The sequence below is a fragment of the Lineus longissimus genome, chromosome 9 (assembly GCF_910592395.1).
Source record: "Lineus longissimus chromosome 9, tnLinLong1.2, whole genome shotgun sequence".
Classification (NCBI taxonomy): domain Eukaryota; kingdom Metazoa; phylum Nemertea; class Pilidiophora; order Heteronemertea; family Lineidae; genus Lineus; species Lineus longissimus.
Window position 1 is genome coordinate 18,809,796 of NC_088316.1, and position 19,819 is coordinate 18,829,614.

Consider the following 19,819-nt stretch of genomic DNA (forward strand, 5'->3'; position numbering starts at 1 on the left):
TTGGATTTTGAAATATATTTGTTGAGTTGATTTCTTTATGTTGGATATACATTTTGGTAGTACATTTTGACTGTCAACTCCACTGGATGGCCATAATTGGAGTGACGACAACAGCAGATTTGTGAGTGGTGAAGACTGCTTGGTGATGTGGTGGATGTACCAGTCAGTGGTCCGCCTAGCATACATGGGTTGTGGCTTGTCCCTGTCATACAATAGGACCACCAAGTCCTTGGTTTGACCAGCACACCTATCTCCACTGGATGGTCATGATGGGAATGAGTGGTGAAGGCAGGAAGGTGGTGTCACCTGAAGGGCTGTGACTGTCTTCAGAGAGGTTGTGACTAGTACACCAATCTCCTCAAGTGGAACACTCCTCTGAGATGGTGACCATCTTCGAACAGGATGTGTCATAGGACAGTCGGCAACAGGAAAGGTGCTTGTCTTGAATATATCCCTGGCTGAATCAGCCATAAAGAAGAAGACCCTCAACTGGCTCAATGATATTAGACCGTATTTGTACATGTAGCCACATCCCCAGTGGTTGACGAAACGCGCCGGGCTAACGGATGACGACTTCTCCGTCGAAGATTGTAAGCTAAATATCGCCATAATATATGGAGTAAGCCCCTCCCTCTACAAGGAGTGGTGATGTCATAATCATAATGAACTTCTCAATATCAGATGCCAACGATGACACACGTGTAAGAATAGGGATGGCAATACATGCCTTGGATGGAGTCGACTTGTCTGTTGCTGTTATTGAAATAAGCTCAGGGAATTCACGGGATATGTATAATGTTAAGGGCCTATAAACAAAAAGCCCCTTTATTCACTCATAATCATTATTGGGCTTCAGTTTAACCACGGATGTGGAGCAACATGCTCAACATCCGTCGTTTAACAAATTGAAAATGAGCGGACATTATAAAGCCACCCACCAAGACGAAACAGTCAAAATTTAATCACTGTTCAGCTCCATATGGCCACATTTGGATTGTGATGGGGCCCAATATCTCAACTAACCATGTCTTTTCGTCGTGAATTCCCCGAGCTAATTTCGATAAGAGGTTATTGTATAGCTGATTAAAACCAATTGTTCTCATTAGTAGATTAATTTCTCCTGCCTTTGATAGCAGTTTGTCCAAGTTGCATAAGGCTTATGACCAAGTTTAGCCGGTGGCGAGAAATGGCTCCTCCCCTGGGCGCAATTTTCTGTATTAGAATAATGACTGATCAGTAATTATTGCAGAAATGTGAATTAGATCGGAGAGACGCGCGCCATTCACGGGTTTGCTGATGGCACAGCCAGCCGAGCACGTGCCGTATGTTGTCCCGCTGTCTTTCGGCTTTGTCTGTTTAACCGTACCAACGTTCCAGACCGGTTGTTTTGTAACATAGCCATTTTCATCTGAATCATTTCACACGTTTTTAATAATAATCAAATAGAATGGGCGGCGGCCAAACTCGTGGCCGGCACGTCCGCCATATTGACGTCTGGCACTAGCGAGGAATGGGATAGAAACGTCGGGAACGACGTGTTATACTAATAAATTATTGAGCGTTTCGAACTATTCAATGAGTACATAAGCTTGCATCACATTATCGCTGGAATTAAGACTTGATGAATTGATATTATCCTACTAATGAAGTTTCTGGCGACGTTTCTTCGGCACTGGCCGTCACTTTCTCAGTGCCTGTATCGGACGGGGGCCGGCCGGGGGATACATATTCACATTAGGTCGCTACTGATAGAACGGCTCGTTGGTCTAGCGGTACGATTCTTGCTTGGGCTGCGAGAAGTCCCGAGTTCGACTCCCGTGCAATACATTTTTTTGATAAGCTGGCCAAACGTCTGTGCTGCCACATGTTGTATAAATATTTTACACTGCGGGGGATCTGGGGGATGTAATGTGGCTTGTTCCCCGTTCTCAATCTCAATCTTCTAATGAAGGATACTCTTTTCACCACGTTTTTATTTCCATTGTTATCGCCACGAGCTTGCAATTAATATCTCGATCATTTTCAGCGAGCGATTTCCATTATTTGATGGGAAGGCACATGTCTTGTATGTCTCCCTGTTGAGACCATGTCACAACCAATCTGATGGCAGAAGCTGTCACAATGTCCATGGCCTGAATACTGCTAGCCAAAACGATTCAATCTCCTCCTGTTGAGACCATGTCACAACCAATCTGATGACAGTCGCTGCTACAATGGGCCATGTTTCGTTATTGTGTGGACAGACACCGTTGGAGCGGCGATTCTGGTTCTCAACCATCCTGATATAACCAGTGGTTTTCAATCATACTCTGCCTGCCGATTGACGAGGTAGGAGTTTCAAAAACCTTAATCTCGGGATGGTTCTCAACCGGACTCCTCGTCGAACTCATCGATGCTCAAAGACTACTCCCGAGCGCGTATTGAATGCCGTTCAACTCGTTCCTGAATGAATTCCATCAGATCTCCCCGCCCTGCCTCTTGACTGCTCACGGAAGAGACACTTAGCATAAACGACATAGAAAACACCCGGAATATTGTCCTCGGCTAATTCGATTTGGCGAGGCATTGACGCGCGCGTGCCGACCCGCAGCCCGATTGCCAATCTTCCAAGTGGCATGCGGACAATCGAGGACCAATCCAGCCAAGCAATTACTGAGATTAAAGCGATATCAAAATGCGCATCTCGGTTGTGCCATCAATCTTATTGATCCAATCTCACGACCAGGTACGATACCCGTGAGTGACGGCTGAAACTCTAAGCTGGCATAAGAGGCACCATGTAAGAAAGAGGAGAATGACGATAATCAGATAAATGATAAAACAAAAGGATATTGCATATGCATTTTAATTACACATGGACCTGTTTCAGCTGATGGGCAGGTTTCGCAACGGAAGACGAAGTACGAAGTATGTAAGGAAGGTTTATTTTGAAGATTGTTTCGATTCCTCTCCTAACTATTACATGTAAGCAGCGCGTAAGGATAACCTACGAGAGTCGAGTAATGAATCAACGCAGGACTTGATGACACCGCAGACATTCTAACTTCTTACTTTATCGTTCGTATACTACGGATTGCGAAACCTGCCCTGGCCTATAACTGGCGGGATACACGAATACCGAAGAAGATCAGACCTACAGCAGAAGATCAGACCTACAGCCGCATCTTAAATTGAACTTCGGACAACCGTTTCTTTAGCCCACTTTTTCATTCATTAAGTATACTTTCTTATCTCTTATTGCGCAGAAAAAGCGCCGCAGTTACACGTAGCTCATAGATTCGGTCAGCTGAAGTAATACCAGCTTCGATATTGACCGAGGCGCGGTCTGAGGCGCAGAAAATAGAGGGGATCGTATTGAGCAAGACATATCCCTTTAAATTATTCTTATGCATGTATTAGTAATAACCCGATTTGCTGAAATAGAGGCCAAGACATCACATAGTTGTCCTGCAATGACAGCTGGTGACAAACGACGTTAGATCGTCCTGCAACGGTTATATGATTATATCGAGAGGTTATAGCAGCGTTCTGATAGTTGCTCTCACTGATATGCTGACTTGAAACTCAGACCACCTTGAAGAGAACCCACCTTGGGACGCGGTTTGACGACCCAATGTTTGCCCACTGAATAACGAGTAATGTTAACTGAATTACTCCAATTACAGGATCCATTGGCCGCCGGGGAAAGTGATTACTTGATTGGATTCTAAAGAAGGATAATCAAAGAATGATACGATAAATTGATCAACTCCGCACTTGGATTAACAAACCTCACTCGACCGACTGTGAAAACGCGTTGTCAAGTTTGAAGTGTTCGAATTTATGTTCCACTGCGCCTCCCTCTCCAGGGAGTTCTTTTGTTGAGAATGTGAACAACCTTCCAGAGAGTACCACGTTTATAAGCGCCAGGCAAACGGACAGTTAAGTCGCTGCATCCCGCCGACGGAGCAATATGACATGAGAATTTGGTTGGAATGCGGCCGCCGATTGGTTTAAATGCAATCACCCGTCATGGTGTCATGGTATCGTCGCAAGTCGAAGCGACTAAAATCGCTCCTTTGCGTTGCGCTTTAGATGCTTTGTGGATACACAATCAGGCCCTATCAGTTAAACTGGTAGGGCCTACATGTACTTGGTAGTTGACGGGTATGACATAAGTATAGGCTCTTTTTCGTGGGAATTCAGTTTTTTTATTACATTGTGCAAGCTTTTATAGGATGAGAAATTTGAAAGCACTTATGCCAAGAAATTTAAAGGCAAAATCATTATTTTACAATGAATATTCCGCAATTCGGAGTAGGAAGCGTTCGGTTTCGGTCAAGCAATACCTGAGAAAGGATTTGATACATCGGCGGGTGGTAAAAAAAACCCGTCATGCCTCCGTCGGGCAAATCAACCGCCTTTCAACAATACGAACTAACCATGCTCTCGCGGCGGCCTTGGCATTATTGTTCAATCGCCGTAGAGTTTCCTTTTCCTTGATTAGATGGAACTCGAGAGGAGCTAAGTACACATCACGGGCGCAGATTCAACACAGGCGAGGTGATGAGACAGATGGGGTCCACTTTAGTGGTATTCCTGCCGCTGGTAGATCTTGCTCTGCACAGTGGAATGCTTTGATGTTTGCTATCGCCGTAGCTGTAGTCGGTGATCTTAGATTAGATCTTAGATTTTTTCACTTGTTTTTTTTTCGGCTCAAAATCCAGAAACATCATCAGCCCCCCAAAAAAATTGACTTTGAAAATTGTTCAGAATTTTGAATTTATGAAAAAATTCAACTCTGAAGCATGAAAAATGTTCTAAGTCCAAATATGTTTTTTCACTTGTTTTGGTTCTTCTCAAAATGAAGAAACATCATCAGCCCCTAAAAAATTTTGGCTTTGAAAATTTTTCAGAGTTTTTAACTTCTGAAAAAAATTCAACTCTGAAGGATGACAAAATTATTTTTAATAGCGGGACGTTTTTCCTGGCCGGGCGACCTGCTATATCATGTTCTTACCAGCAGATGATAATAACAGTTAAGGGCCGTCCCACCAGAAGAAGCACTCCGCTTCGAGATGTGGCGACTGTTCATCATCCGACAGCGCGCGAGGGCACACGGGTGATCAATTAACGTCAAAACATTCATTAGCGAATGGCGGATGTACAATATAATGTCTGTGGTAATTCAATAAGGGGGGACTGGTGCCTTTATAGAGCAACTTGCCGCTGGAATGGATGGTTGCAAAGCAGGAGATAGATTGACTGCTGGGCCGTTCTCCTCTTATTTCTGAGTTATGACTAACAGCGCTGACTTTTGTATATGATTGAAGTTTGCGAACTGTCCTTTTTCAGAAAAAACAACAACAATAAATTTCGAAATATAGAAACAGTGCTGAGTTCTTAAAGCTGACGGGTAACCCACATGCCCTGCCAGTCATGCAAATATCGGATAGGCTTAAAAGTTAAATGTTCTTCTGATGCGTTCAATTTGAAATAACGTTTACACGTCCGGTTTTAATGCCAGTGAACGCAGTCAAAATCAGTACTGAACCGCCAGGTTAAGTACTGAACCATCAGCTGTCAGACAGTCCCTGAATGATCCCTTCATTCAGTTGCGGTCATGCAGGCGCAGTGGACACCAAATTGCCACGTCAACATCATTTGAACCACCAGGTTAAGTAAAGGTACATGTTGTAACATTTGAGATGATATCTTAGTGTTGGAGCTAGGTTACCAAATATTCAAGAATTGGAATCAATATGTGTCAAGGTTTATTTGTATACAGTAGTATAACGAGAGTTAGAACGACCGAAGTTGCCAGCTGCCTTGGTCATCTTCGTCAGAAAAGAGCACTTTACATCCAAGTGACATCCGAGTCTACTGTGTCAAAGGTAAACAATTTGCAATAAATGGAAATCCCCGGTGAATCCGCCAGCATTTCATGTCCCATCACCAAATTGCCCGGCCAAAACGAGAGACATTTTTCATCCGCTTTCCAAATGTTCCCAGTGGCATTGTTTCATTAGATTAGAGGTTTGTGGCCGAGAGACGAAGCATCTGGATTATTCAACTCAAGAGCATGAGCTACAGAATCTGGTATAGACTGTTTGTTTCCTTCTGAAACCAAGGAAACCCAAGGGACCATCGCTTGCTCCATGTTTGCCGTCAGATTCATTCGAGATGTATAAAGTTACTTCTTCGGTGGAAAGCTCCAGACACCGTATATACCACGCTGGCCACAGTTAGACATTCGTGAGGTCGTCAAGGCGACCAAATGAAAATACAAGACCGTATTCAAGACATTCAGCGAAATAGTTCATTGGTGTGGTTGCTGGCGTGAGACGAGTTCAATTTTAACTTCAATAATAAGTCTTGGTTTCAGTTGTCATGTCAAAATGAGAGACAAACTCATGGATTGTTAGCCTGGATCTAATGTGCCATATCTTCGCCGGAGTACTTGTCGGAAGAATTCTTCAATGGCCCTTTTAATGCATTTAAGTCTCAAATGAACCGGTTGGGGCGTCATCTTTGACACCACACGGAGTTCAGAAAAAGGTGAAAATTCGACCAAAAGAATCACCACATGAAACGCCTCCAATCAATTGTATTGATGGATACATGCGGAGTAAATGCTTAAATGGTAATAGTTATACGCCACGGAGCACGCTTGATTAGGTTTACCAGTTTAGTTAATGGTGATATTCCGATTGGATCATGATAATGATGCACTAAACACCCCGTAAGCTAATAACGCGTGCACCAACCCGTTAAGGCTTTGCCCTGGGATTCCAAAACTAAATTTTCCCAACAAGCCAGATTTGTAGAAATATGATTTATAACTGCCAACGTGCTTTTTGATGGTGTCCGTCTGCGTCTATGACGCGTGTCCCGTTATTAAGATGGGACGTAGCAACCTCTTGAAATCAGTAATACATGTATACTGACACTGGCGATATATCCACAACAATATCAATATTAGTGGGATTTCCACTCGTTACCAACAACCATTATGGAGATAATACGCTACTACGAGCTAGTTGTTGCCGATTTTGCATCGATGATGTTGTGATGACATGACGCTCAGTCCAGAAGCTTTATAGATAAGTACTACACACATTCGAAAACACTACTTGATTCCAATAGAATCCACTCAAACCTCTTTGCAAATCCGCCATTGATGACGCCATTGGCTCTACAGCTACTTCTCCTGACTTAGATTCTAACATTTTCGAAAAAGTCCGATAATGTCGCCTGGTCGACGTTAAAAGTACAATGCTTTTGCGTGAATAATTGACGATGTCAATAACTAATAACGAGAAAGCTATAACTGCGGTGGAAAATAACTGCCGCGTCAGACTGAATCCGTTTTCTGCGATTGTCTTGCTTCCGAATTACTGTACTATACGAGCTGATAGGTACCAGAAGTAACTGCACATCGCTGTTCAGGGCGATCTTTCGTTACGTGTAGTCGCCCTTGTCGATCGACCCCCACGAAAGTTGTTACGTCGGGTGCGATGTTATCCAGATTTGCCCTGATAACCCTTTGAAAAGACAGAAGAACAATTGGAACCAATAGGCCTCGGTGCGAGTGGGCTTTGTTCAAAGACAATAGACTGTGGGTTATATATAAGCTCGGCGTCTATTGTATTAACTGCGAAGTTAGGGACAATAAACGTATTGTTCAGTTATGTAATTATGAGACTTAATCATGAGGCTGCTTAAAATCAAACTCTGGTCCGGTTGCGCAAAGTGGTCACACCCCAATAAAGCGCCGCATTCTCTGAGAGTACTGTACTGTAACAGATATATATTACAATTGTATATTATCATTATCATATGACAATGAAATGATAATAAAATCGGATGGCAGAAAAGCGGATAATTATGTTTAGCAATGTGACATACTGATGAAGAAGCAACATGACGTTTGGCTTCACGCTCGATGGTGACCATAATCCACTCAAAGCGTTCCTTTTGTTGTGCCATAAGAGTTTAATTTGAGAGCTTTGATGGCAGAATGGTTGTTAGACCAAGAATCAATGATTTGGTTTACAAATGTCCCACCGCCCCAGGCCACCCCCATCATGATATTAAATCGAAGCCCATTGTGTAATTACTGGAGAGCAAAATAAATGTGATCCTCATCATTGATGATATGCGCCGAAGCGACAGTTTCAAGCACACCACCACCTGCTTGTGGCAACGCCTCTGAATAATCCATGAGACAGTCGTCTGCGATAACCTGGGGTTCTTGAAACCTCCAGTAACTGACAGGGTCGAATCTTAAGTTGATTCTAATTGGATGAACCCGGAATACTTCTGGGAGATGCGAAATCATAGAAAATTTCCCCGTTTTGAAAGTATGAAATAAAACTTAGACCACAGTCTCCGAAAACTGATCTCCGACGAGGATCGTGTTGTGTTATCCGAGAATCGACACTATTTTCGTAAAATGGATTATTCCTATTTAAACCAAGGAGGTTTCGACCCAACGAGTTGCTCCCTGACTGGAATGGAAACGGGCCTACCAAATTGCAGCATCCCTTGCACCTACCCCGAACTTGGACCATGTGGACAGGTCACCCAGACATACCGGTACAACACGGTGAGGGGGTTCGCCAACCCCTCCATCAGTTCGGCCAGCTGTAGTATGATGCCGAGACCCCGAGACCATCACCAGCCGACAGTCTTCCCTTCTGGTGGGTAAACCAAATTTTCTGGTATATAAGACTGCCTACGTCGCCGAAATAAGATTTAGACAAACGAAAATTGTTTTACTGTTCTTTAACTTTGTTAGTGGGAGCGACTCAAATGCTATTACTGAGCGAAATTGAATTATTTAATTTAAAGCGAAAAATTTTGCATAATTTTCACCGGCAGCCTGAAGAATCTATTTATTTAGATATAAAAATTTATAAAACAGTGAGACGACATTTTTAGGATTCGGGAGATAAATATATCAGCGAATTTACAGTCTTTACAAACAAAGAATAACGGGGATATAAGGGAGTTGCAATAATGTTAACTCAGGCCGTCAGCTCAGCGCACCGCGTAATAGGGTTTACGCGTTCCCCATAGCTTGCAAATTGAATAGATAAAATTTAATAAACCCCACCGAAAGGAGATAACAAAATAAGAGGTCACAGATATATTAATTTTTACTCTGTCTATAAAATTACCGTTGTGTACAGGGTTGATTTCAGGCTGATGGGCAACACTAATTTGGGTTTGCTAGCTAATTTGTAGGCATGGGAGTAGGGATGATTTCTCTATGAAGCGCTTTATTGCTTGCTGCGGACAAACACTGGGCAACACTTGTTGGGCTGGTCTCAGAAAATGTTATAGCTCAGGCAGCGTGTATTGTGTTAAGGCGTTTAAGACTATCATTCTATGCCATTTCTTGCATCTTCTAACGTGTTTTTTTCTTCTTCATGAAATCATTATTTTCTGCAATGGCAACGAATTAAGGCCCTAGAATTCGTTCGGCTGTAACAAGCTTTTCGAACGTGTCGCGCCTTGCATCGGTTAGTTTTATTTTATACCAGAATCTCTTAATGCATGCATATCAATATTTCTTAACGAAATTATTTCTAATTTTTATCATCAATATATACAACTGTATCATCAATATGCATTCCTTACCATCGTACATACTTTAAAAATGTCAATTTTGTAAGCTGAAATCTTTTATTTGCAATGATTTTCCCGCCATATTCGACTTCCAAATTTCGTCGGACAAATTTGTGATATTCACCCTTCATACAAAAGGAAGCTTTTTTCACTCTCATATCAAACAGATCCACCCTCGTTAAGTGGCGTTAGCATATTTATTTCGTATCATTCCATGAAACTCTCGTTTTTTTTCTCTGTAATTCTCTGTAATAATTTACGTGACTGTTGTTGCGCGTGGACTCGAAATAAAAGTTTCTGAAAATCTTTGAGTGTTTTTCGGCCAACACTATAAACATGCACTCCTTTGAGAATTATCAGCAAAATGAAAAAATCCTTTTTTTCAGAATCTCAAAAACCAAATTCGCGGGGTTTTCACTTCCCGGAAAAGTGTCGTGCATGTATTGGCCGTAAAACTTTTAAACCGTTTGATGTGCGAATCCTTAATTTGGATAGAAAAGATTTCACAGTATTATCGCATGATACAATAACTAAGAATCAAACCATTCAAAGTTGCAGCATTTTGTATATATTCATGTTTGTTGAATGCGCTTCCTTACTGTAGAATTATCCGTGAAACTGTTCGTTTCATATCGAAAATAAAACTGCAAGTCAAAACGCTAATGGAAATTTCTTGTGTGCAATGTCCAACAACTTGAATCGAGCTCGTACATAATTCAAAATATCCCGAAAAAAATACTGTTTTACCGCTACATCGACCGTTTTCCAGTCCTTGTAATGGGAGATAACGCGATCGGGCTAAAGCACAATCGCTTAGGCAAACTGGACGTTTTTGTTGTTAGCGATAAGACATTATTTAAAGCTATGATTTTACTCGACTCATGTACAACAGTTATGTGTACAGCTAAATAAATTTGAATAACCCAATGGAATTAAATTGAAATATTTACGCAAATCTATCTTCTCGTGAGAGGGTTGTAATTTGATTTGGTTGCTTTATCTTCAAACTATTAGTTTATGAATTAAATATCAGTGAAAGTTCAAATCATGTACACTTATATATTCGAAATAGAGAGACGCAAGAGGTTAATCACTGTAACGTTTTTCATTACCGGTACGTTTATTTGCCGTTGGCGGTTTAGGCCTCATCGACCCCCATGAAGCTGTTTCGTGCTGGTCGGTGTTATCAAGATTTGCGCTGAAAACCCTTTCATGAGATAGCAGAACAATGGGAATTCAGGCCTCGGTGCCAGCGAGCTTTGTTTAAAGACAATAGACTGTATTTGGCCAGGCCTAAATTTCAACTGTGAGATAAGAGGTAAAAGACGTGATGTTGTTAGGTTGGTCATCACTCATTTCCAGTTCGTCAATAACATCTCAAAAACAATATAAGACCGGTAATTTACCACTGAACATACTACATTTTCGCAACCAATGATCAATTTGTCTAGTAGCAATCACGCTCAGTTCCGAAGTCTCGGGCAGTTCATATTTAAGGCTACGAAATTTGCAGAGGTGCATTAATAATCCTAACTGTGAGACCACTCCGTCAAGCCTGCTAGGGCCATCCACAATTCAAAAGACCCACTTTCGTTTGATACGGCACCCCCGCCAGAATTTGGCCATGACCATATAACTAACCCCTTAATAAATTTACAAATTTCTCATTTTGGACAGAAGTCGAGTCTAAGAATACTTCATTAACCATGTTCATTCGTTAATAACGCATTAACGGTATTAATAATCCTTCATTAATTAAACTTTCTTTGATAAAGCTGAAAACGCGTCAAGATGTCATTGTATTAAACCCTTATTTTACCAAAATTACTATATTTTATGAATTATTCCTAATAACGTCTTAATCACTTTCTTGAAACTAAATGTATAATCGTTCTCTTAGTACACCTCCTAAGGAGCCATTTAACCTCTCCTGCCATGTTTCTACCTCTTTAGCACCAGAGCCAATAAGACAATTAAGAGTCTGTTACAATCACAGCCACTTATTATGATATCAATTTCCGGGGGAGCCACGCGTCTGAAATACGCGGTTCAACTGGCGCAGTGGGCTGCAGGAATCTGCATGGGCACGACGCACGCTTTCGCAGTACCTCAGCCGACGGGCGTAAACTGAATAGCCCACTACGGGAATGGACAAGCTTGGTTCCAGTAGTTGCAAGGGGTTCTGCCATCTGTCCTATGGTTAAGTTTACGAGCAGGAGTAAGAGAGCATTTGATCAGAGAATGAGAGTTTCTGTTTTGAATCTGCCTGTTGGCTATTGGCAGGTGCTATTAGAATCAAGTCTGCGATTGTGCTTTGGTCTTGTCGTTTTTAACAGATTTGCAGAATACTATGCACGAAAAACCAGAGTCAGTCGTATCGCACGTCGTTAGTGCTGAGTGTTCACCTGACGTTTAGGATGCAGAATACGGACAGGTCGAGCCGAATTATTAAATATCGCACATGATATTGATGCTATGGGCCTACGGAGACCCGAAACCTATAGGCACCATATAAGATTGTCTTAGTCCGTGGCGGCACAGCTAGCCTCATCTAATGTTCCGGTTGTGCATACTGTCAGAACACCGTCTTCCATTGACGGCGATAGTAATAACACCGGTTGTGCTAAATACACTTTTATGATTTTCGGCCATGAAAAACTGTTCTCATCTCTCGAAATTTATTCATTGCATTTTCGCAACTTTGGGCCAGGGACGAATGTCTCGCATCTGTCGAGAAGAAACGTTATACAAATCTGCGTAACAGACGGGCGACCTCCGCTGGCATTCTCGCGAGAATCGCGCGAACGGCACGCGCCATACCGGCTGTATTCGACTCCCGGCCGTGCTCCACTCTTCCGGGCCGACAGGCCGCAATAGCACGTAGACTGCTGCCTCTTGTAGAGAGCGGGGCCGACGAACTGCAGTAGCATTTTATCAGTTCACGTTATCCTCTATCTTTCCTTTTGGCTTATGTATCTTACTCGAAATCTAGGTGGCGGTTCTTAACTGTTTGTTATTTTCAAACTTTTAGTTTTCATTCCTGACTTAGTCAATGAAAACATTTCTTGACTCGGACATTTTGACCTCACCCAATATTTTATTTCTGTTCTTTTCTTTCAGATCGGGTGTTTTCTGGTTTGCCATATAAAATGTACTCGCACACACATGATGCATCAATAAGTCCTGAGAAACGAAAGCAAAGACGAATCCGAACGACGTTCACAAGTGCGCAGCTAAAAGAATTAGAAAAGGCATTCGCCGAGACACATTACCCAGATATTTATACGCGAGAAGAAATAGCAATGAAAATAGACCTGACGGAAGCACGAGTACAAGTAAGTAATTAGCATAATCAGAGTTCTCAACAGAAAAGTTTGCGCAGACTATTTTCGCGAGCATGACTTACTCGCAAAAATCGCGAAAATATCATACACGCGAACTTTTTCTGTGTTCATATATCAAACCCAGTGATTACCGGTTTCACCCGCAGACGACTTGAGCGTCCCTTTCGTTGTCACACATAAGCTATATACAGGAGCGATTATAATTGAAGGCAGTTTCCATTTTAGAAATCGCTCGTCTGCGCGGTGCGTAACGCTCCCCTCGCCGCGACGGTTTCATTACGGCGCGAAATCGAGATCTCAGGCTTTCGGGTTGATGAGAGGCAAAGTGTTGAATTATCACCAGGATTCCAATTGTTTAATGGTACGCCTTAGATCTTGATGGAGTCCCATATAAAACCAATCAGGCGTCCTTGTGACGAAGACCGAGCTTTCAAGCGGCCCAGAGCCGCTAGAACCCGATTGGCGCATTAGTCGGCTGGGCGACTCCGAGGAGTTACTAATTTAATTAGCGGCAACCGCGGCAGAAAAATGACTGTGCGTCGATTCGCAAGTGTGATATTAGGACTCAATTTTGCGGAGCCTAATGTGGAAACGATAAAAGTAACGGATGAAATATTCATCATTGGAAGATGAATTGTCAGGGTGATTGGTATGTGGTCGCAAAGGATTCCGCTTGGATAGCATACTGGAGGTGCGCACAAGCGAGTAATCTCATGATTGCTGCTTGTTGTGGGGGGGGGGGGGCTCATGTCCGCGATCGCAACGTCAACTCAATTTTATTTTATCGTGGACCTAAACTCAAAATCCATGTTGACACTGTAAACCGTCTTTATACCGCATTTTGGAACCTGTAAACCTGTATGATACTTTCGAATCTGGTCCCAGACGCTATTCATTGATTGGTTTTTGCTCGGTGACGACCATCATGGCCCGTCGGCTATCCTGACAAATCTAACATCCCGACGCTCGATAAAATTCCTCCCGCCAATGTATAAACATCTTTTAATATCATTATTTCTGTGCGTCTAATGCAAGCTCGTCCACAATTTGTCCTGAGCTCGTAGCTAAGGATAGAAAATGTAGATGCGTCAGTTTGTTGGTGTCTTTCGAGGATGAGGTTCCCGTCATGACCGTCGGCCGCGGGCTGCTGATGCAAAAACCAGAGCAGGTGGGCTGAACGCGGCGCTGGAAATTAATCAACGTTTAATCAAATCAGCCGAGAAACTGTTCTGATTAAAGCAAGCAATTTGCACTCGGGAGAAACAGACGAAGATGACTTGATATATCAATGATTAGTCATGTCAGTGGACAGAAGATCACAGCCATTGTCTTGGAAACATGTGCGGATAGCAAAAAGATAGCTCGTGATCAGTCTGTGATGAGTGATTTGTGTTCACTGGGTCCCAACGGGGATTGTTTAATTTAGAGACCATTCTTGATCACTTTACGGCCTGGCTTGATATCGGTGCTCGGAGGACCGTAAATGGGTGGGCGGGGTTCTGAGGTTTGATCACTTTCCTGGGGTTAATCCCCGCGTTAGTATAAGATGGCTGTTAATCCTGAAACAAGATACATTACGAGGGGTGATGAATAAGTAATGAGAACAGGGTAAAGATTTCAAGTGATAATTGTCATTTGGTCTTTTTTCTTGATCACATTTCAGGTCTGGTTCCAAAACCGACGAGCGAAATTCCGGAAGATGGAACGGGCAAAAAATCAACAACAGACGACAACGTCAAACTCACAGAATTGTCAGCAACAAGGTCAAACCGGAAGTAATGGCAAACAGGAAATGACGTCAAGCAAGGAAACGAAACAAGACAACAGTGAGTGTGCTTTGTATGCCTTGTGATATTCCTAACGGTGTAAGTGTAGATACAAACTAAAGCATGTCGACTCATATACTTCAAATTCTTGACAGAAGAACATCAACCTAATCGGGTTTCCGTCTTTATAAGGCACACTGCAGACAAGCGAGTTTTATCGCATGTGCTCCTGGCAGGGTGCAGGTGTCGTCTCGGTTGTCCGAGACTGACGAGGACGATGACGTAGAACAACTTTTCCTAAATACGAAAATTATGTAATACATATCAAGTTGTGAACTATTCGATGCGATTGACGGAGTGGGTAATGAATGACTATTCGGTCATCTCCAAGTTTACCAGGCGAGTGCGGAGCTGAAACTCCCACTTTACACAATGCAGAACATTTCTCCTGAAATTCGGGCCTCCTCGGAAGTATAGTTCAACTCCTGCCATGAGCGCCAGATGTTTGAAAATGTGGATTGTTAATACGATATCAAAACAGTGATCTCAGTTATCACATAATATATCAGATTTAATTCATCAACTGTGAAAAGACTCTTACTTTCTCTACTTTCAGATGCAAAACTTTCGACACCAGATAATAAGCAACAGTGGAATGCACAACCTCATAAAAATACTCCGGGCGTGCCGACCTCTCTCCCCAACCAGCCCTCCCTACCTGGCCCATACTCGGGAGTTCTATCAGGAACTACGACAGATTTCAACGGCAACACCGACAACAAAAATATCACCGCATCCATATTTTAGGACAATGCAATTCAGGACTTTCGTAAACCTAGCTGGATAGTGATTTATATTAGCCAGGCCCGAGTCAGAGGCATTACCGTAATTTCTACATGGCCAGGGTCCAGTGGTTTAGGATGATTACTTTTAGTGCACCGCAAACGAGCGATTTAAGTCGGTGCTACCTGCGTTTTAAATCTCTGCTCTATGCGACAATTAGTCTCTCGTCTGCGGGTAAAACCGGTAACAGCACGTTTGTGGTGGTCATCGCAGGTTCGAGTCATTACCCAACCCAGGATACCGTCTCGGCTTTTCTCGCGTACAGCAGGTTGCTGCGAATTAAATCGCTCGTTTGCGCGGAGTTTGTCAACCACAGCCTTGTGGCAGCCACTTGCAAGTTCTCATAATTTCGCGCCGTGAGCAAAGCGTGAATGAAAAGATATTTGTGATATCATTCTTTTGATTGATATAAACAGAAATATGTTTCGCATCTTTGTTACTCTCAGTTCGCACGTACCCCAGCACCACGTGACAGGACTGGTAATCGAACCGGGTTGATTGAATCGGAGTCAATGTAGTGGGCATGTGTGGGTATTAACCTTACCGCATGCGCAGGCCCTGCTAGTGGCGTATTCTGCCGAGAGGTGCGAACGAGATTCAATTGTTTATGTTTGTAGCAGTATTTTCACTACATTATTGTAATTGAAATGTTGTATTCTTTCGTAATCGGTCTCTCTAAGCGCAAAAAGTATTAGAACATTTCCGGAACTATTTTTGTGCGCAAGACATCTATTAGTGTATGTATATAGATGATAATATATAATATATAATAACACGAAATGTATTTATTGATTCCCCTCCAGCCGCTTTAGCTGTCTGAAGGCTTCAACGTTAAAGCAACACGAACGCCATCTTCAGGGTGATAAAGGAACTGACTCTACAGCATTCTCCAAGCGTCGTCAATGGTGATCACCGTTGCCAAGCCTATCTCACTTGACCGACTGACTATGTGGCGATTTCAGCGGGTGATTGTAAATTGGACATTTGGCCCGGCGCCCGGGATATTGACAGGGGATTCAAAGTGGAGTCAAGTCGCATGAATGGATGTCCTTGTGGACCTTCTATCCTGCACTTGATTTTGTAGAAAGAAAATAAGAAACAGTGTATCTCACTAATAGTCATTTATTATATGTCTTGTATCTCTCTCTGAACAGAGACAGAGCGAATATATTGAATTCAAATGATTTGGCCAAGGCCCCGGATCCACCTTGAAAATTAGCTCACTTCTACTTGTATTGGATTCTTAAAGGGCAAGCACAGCTAAGGAAAGTTGCTGGTCAACTTGAATGCAACACACATGAGGTTAACTCCATCTGTTGAGAATTTTCCACCAAGGCCATTGTGTCTATCCATTCAATTCTCTGTGAAATATATACACTTTTTAAAGAGCTGTTATGTCAAATCACTAAACTAAATTATAAGTCCATATTTAAGGCACGTCCAGTTACTACTCATCCCATACATCTCCATATTGATTTCTTTTAGTATCTGTAAAGAAAATGATTGTATTACAAAATGTGGGCGATTTCATTCAAATCTCAGATATAGGGATTTGCACATAAACTGCAAAACTCCAGGAAGGATTTACTAGTGTTAATTCACTGTTGACCAAAACGGATGGTGCCGCCCCATGGTATAATTGCTGACTACAGTGCTTACATGTACATGTAGCCCCTGTGCCATTTCTGCACTGCCTTTCCAAAATTCTCGTGGAAACCCTACTATTGTTCCTGATACTCACGCTTAGGTTTTGATGGCGAGTCTTGAGGTGTATACACCCTGGGAGGTGCTGGCTGTTGATTGACATCAGGACGGTGAGGCATCACAGGCTGGTGGTTTGACTGGGGCAATCGAGTGCTCGGAGTAGTATTTTTGACAACATAATCGTCCCTATTTTTCTTGCGGAGTTCCTCATATGATGTATATGTCGACTGTTTATCTCTTCCTGGATATCTTAGAGGCGAATCGCCTGCATCAGCTAACAAAACAGAATTAATGTTTTAGCATTACCTAATGTGCAGGCCATAGAAACTTAACAAGGAGGCAGATCTTTCTGGATATCTTGAATGAAATTGGACTCTGCACTCAACTCCTGTCATTCTGCCCAAGATTGCTAGTGCTGGAGATGAATGATAATAGTATACAAGTGACTTTTCCCACTTTTTCTTCCTTTTCTCCACATCAGATATGAACTCATCCTCTTGCAAACAGGCCCTACAAGAGTATTAAAAGTATGTATCGAGCGAAATGGCCCGATATTGTCAGGATGTTTTGAACTAAGCGCCATGAATACTTACTGTCCAAATTTGGCCGCTTGCTGTCATCTAAACCAATATATCTAGCATTGCTGTCGGTGTTGATTTCATTGTTCTGATAGTCATCTGTACTATTACTTGGGTAAGAGGCAGTCTGACCATCCGTGTTAGGAAATGATCTGAAGTGAAAGATTATATTGATAAAACAATTCATGAGCTTCTAAACTGATTACTGGTTAGACGGCCTCTACATTCTTCTCTATAAAAAGTTGCCGAACTTGGCCCACATCCAGTCAAGAACCATTTGTGCTGGCTCATTCCATCACTGTCATGCACGTATATTCTAGGGATCAAAGTCAAGCTTTGACCTAACCAGTACAGTTTCAAAGACATCATTCACTTTGATCACCAGCAACACTCTCTAACTTACAGAGTCTCCGATACAACATCTGTAAAGCTTCCTCCATGCTTGGTATGTTGCTGCCGACGGAATGCATCTGCCAGCGGACTGTTCTCTAATGCCAGTATCTTCTCCCGGCATACTTTTTGATAAGACCATTTTCCAAGAACGTAGCCTAGACCGATTGCTGCCAAATTCTTCCCAAGAGCACCTCTTGTAGGATGGCCTTTCAACAAACCTGTGGACAATAAAGCATCACTTAAAATGGTCTCCTGTAGCACCAAGAAGGTACTGCAGTTCAATCTCAATATCACAAGTGATTACAACAATCAGTGGAAATAAAATAGATAATATTCATCATCTCCCAAATCATATTTTACTAGGGACAAAGTCACACCAGAATGCCATGGGGGGGGGGGATAAGTTTACTGTTTTAATAGTTTTACTCTGGTCATGGGAAAAAGTTATGCAGTTGTTTATTTTTATTCATAGGCAACTGGAGAATACAGCTAATAAAGAAGAAAAACTGTCAATTTCATGCAACCCACACCTTTGAAACCCCCGTTAGAGTCAGTCAAAGTCTCACAAGATTACCTCTTTGAACAGCTAGATGAGTGGTAGTTGCTAGAGCGATGCTCAATGGTACACCTGAAATAAGGACAGAAACACTAGTGTTTCATTGGAAGACAACACATTCACAGACAATCTGGGCTTGCACCAAGGGTGGATTACGAAATTGCTTTTTCATTCAGACCGGCGTATGGCTTGTACTAATTTGCAATGGACTGCTGAAATCTGATTCGGCATTAGTCTTATGCTTTGGCTCGCCATTACGACATGAACTTACATCGATACCAGAAACTCTCTTGATTGCATTCTTTCAGTGCTCTGATCTCCTCTCTTGTCAGTTGTAATTTGGCATCAACCGAATTCTGAAAGAGAATAAAGTTCGAGTGCCTGGATTCAGTTGATAGAATAGCTAGGATGGCAACCGTGTGCGGCCTGCAGGCAGGGCTTAGGACCTAATCATAATGAGCAAGATGATGATCATGATGTATGATGACAGACCTATTCACCTAGTCCTAGGCCTATGCGAGTAGGCCTATGTCAGTCATCAGATCAGAATCTGAGAATGAGAATATACTATATAGGCCTAGGCGAGGTTGATTGACGGGAAATCCGACATGATCATACATTTGCCATACTAACCGGTTGATTAGGATGTGCCTCTCCTCCTCTGGTGGTTGGAGGACGAAAATCATTCGGATGGTCTGGAATGTCCGGCGATCCAGTTTCTGACACCATAATTGTTTCAGTTTGTTAAAATATTGCAAAGCATTACATGCATTAGTTTGAGCGATTTGTTACATCTTCCTGAAAGCATCGAGGGATGTCGAAGGGAGACATTCGCTATGATTACGTCACCAAAAGTTCATATTCCGCCCCAGCGCCACCACCGGGGCATAATGGTATTAGGCCACATAAAGCATGATTACGTTGTAATCACTCCCGCCCCCCCCCCCCCCCACTCCCCTTATTTAGGGGGTACATAGGCTTGTTCCCAAGTTTTAAAATCACCCCCTAATGGAAGGAAACAGC

The 19,819-nt window shown here is 42.5% G+C and overlaps 2 protein-coding genes across 2 annotated transcripts; one reads left to right on the plus strand and one right to left on the minus strand.

The window, feature by feature from the left end:
* Nucleotides 1–8,376: 8,376 nt before the first annotated feature.
* LOC135493749 (paired mesoderm homeobox protein 2B-like) lies at nt 8,377–16,297 on the plus strand. Its single transcript, XM_064781292.1, has 4 exons — nt 8,377–8,681; nt 12,733–12,947; nt 14,620–14,782; nt 15,339–16,297. Exons 1-4 carry the CDS (start codon nt 8,435–8,437, stop codon nt 15,527–15,529), a joined length of 816 nt encoding a protein of 271 aa, XP_064637362.1. The 5' UTR covers nt 8,377–8,434; the 3' UTR covers nt 15,530–16,297.
* Nucleotides 16,298–16,671: 374 nt separating this feature from the next.
* LOC135493757 (OCIA domain-containing protein 1-like) lies at nt 16,672–19,603 on the minus strand. Its single transcript, XM_064781308.1, has 7 exons — nt 19,430–19,603; nt 19,068–19,152; nt 18,815–18,868; nt 18,251–18,458; nt 17,863–17,999; nt 17,307–17,543; nt 16,672–17,053 (listed from the first exon to the last, which is right to left on the minus strand). The coding sequence occupies exons 1-7, from the start codon at nt 19,523–19,525 to the stop codon at nt 17,013–17,015; spliced, it is 858 nt and encodes a 285-aa protein (XP_064637378.1). The 5' UTR covers nt 19,526–19,603; the 3' UTR covers nt 16,672–17,012.
* Between the last annotated feature and the right edge of the window lie 216 nt (nt 19,604–19,819).

Excerpts from the sequence above, each read along its gene's own strand:
- LOC135493749 (XM_064781292.1), top strand. The coding sequence starts at position 8,435 with ATGGATTATTCCTATTTAAACCAAGGAGGTTTCGACCCAACGAGTTGC. Across the intron at positions 8,682-12,732 it reads GCCGACAGTCTTCCCTTCTG|ATCGGGTGTTTTCTGGTTTG; the intron begins GTGGGTAAACCA and ends CTTTTCTTTCAG. Across the intron at positions 12,948-14,619 it reads TGACGGAAGCACGAGTACAA|GTCTGGTTCCAAAACCGACG; the intron begins GTAAGTAATTAG and ends ATCACATTTCAG.
- LOC135493757 (XM_064781308.1), bottom strand. The coding sequence starts at position 19,525 with ATGGTGTCAGAAACTGGATCGCCGGACATTCCAGACCATCCGAATGAT. Across the intron at positions 19,153-19,429 it reads AGGCACATCCTAATCAACCG|AATTCGGTTGATGCCAAATT; the intron begins GTTAGTATGGCA and ends ATTCTCTTTCAG. Across the intron at positions 18,869-19,067 it reads AGAGAGTTTCTGGTATCGAT|GTGTACCATTGAGCATCGCT; the intron begins GTAAGTTCATGT and ends TCCTTATTTCAG.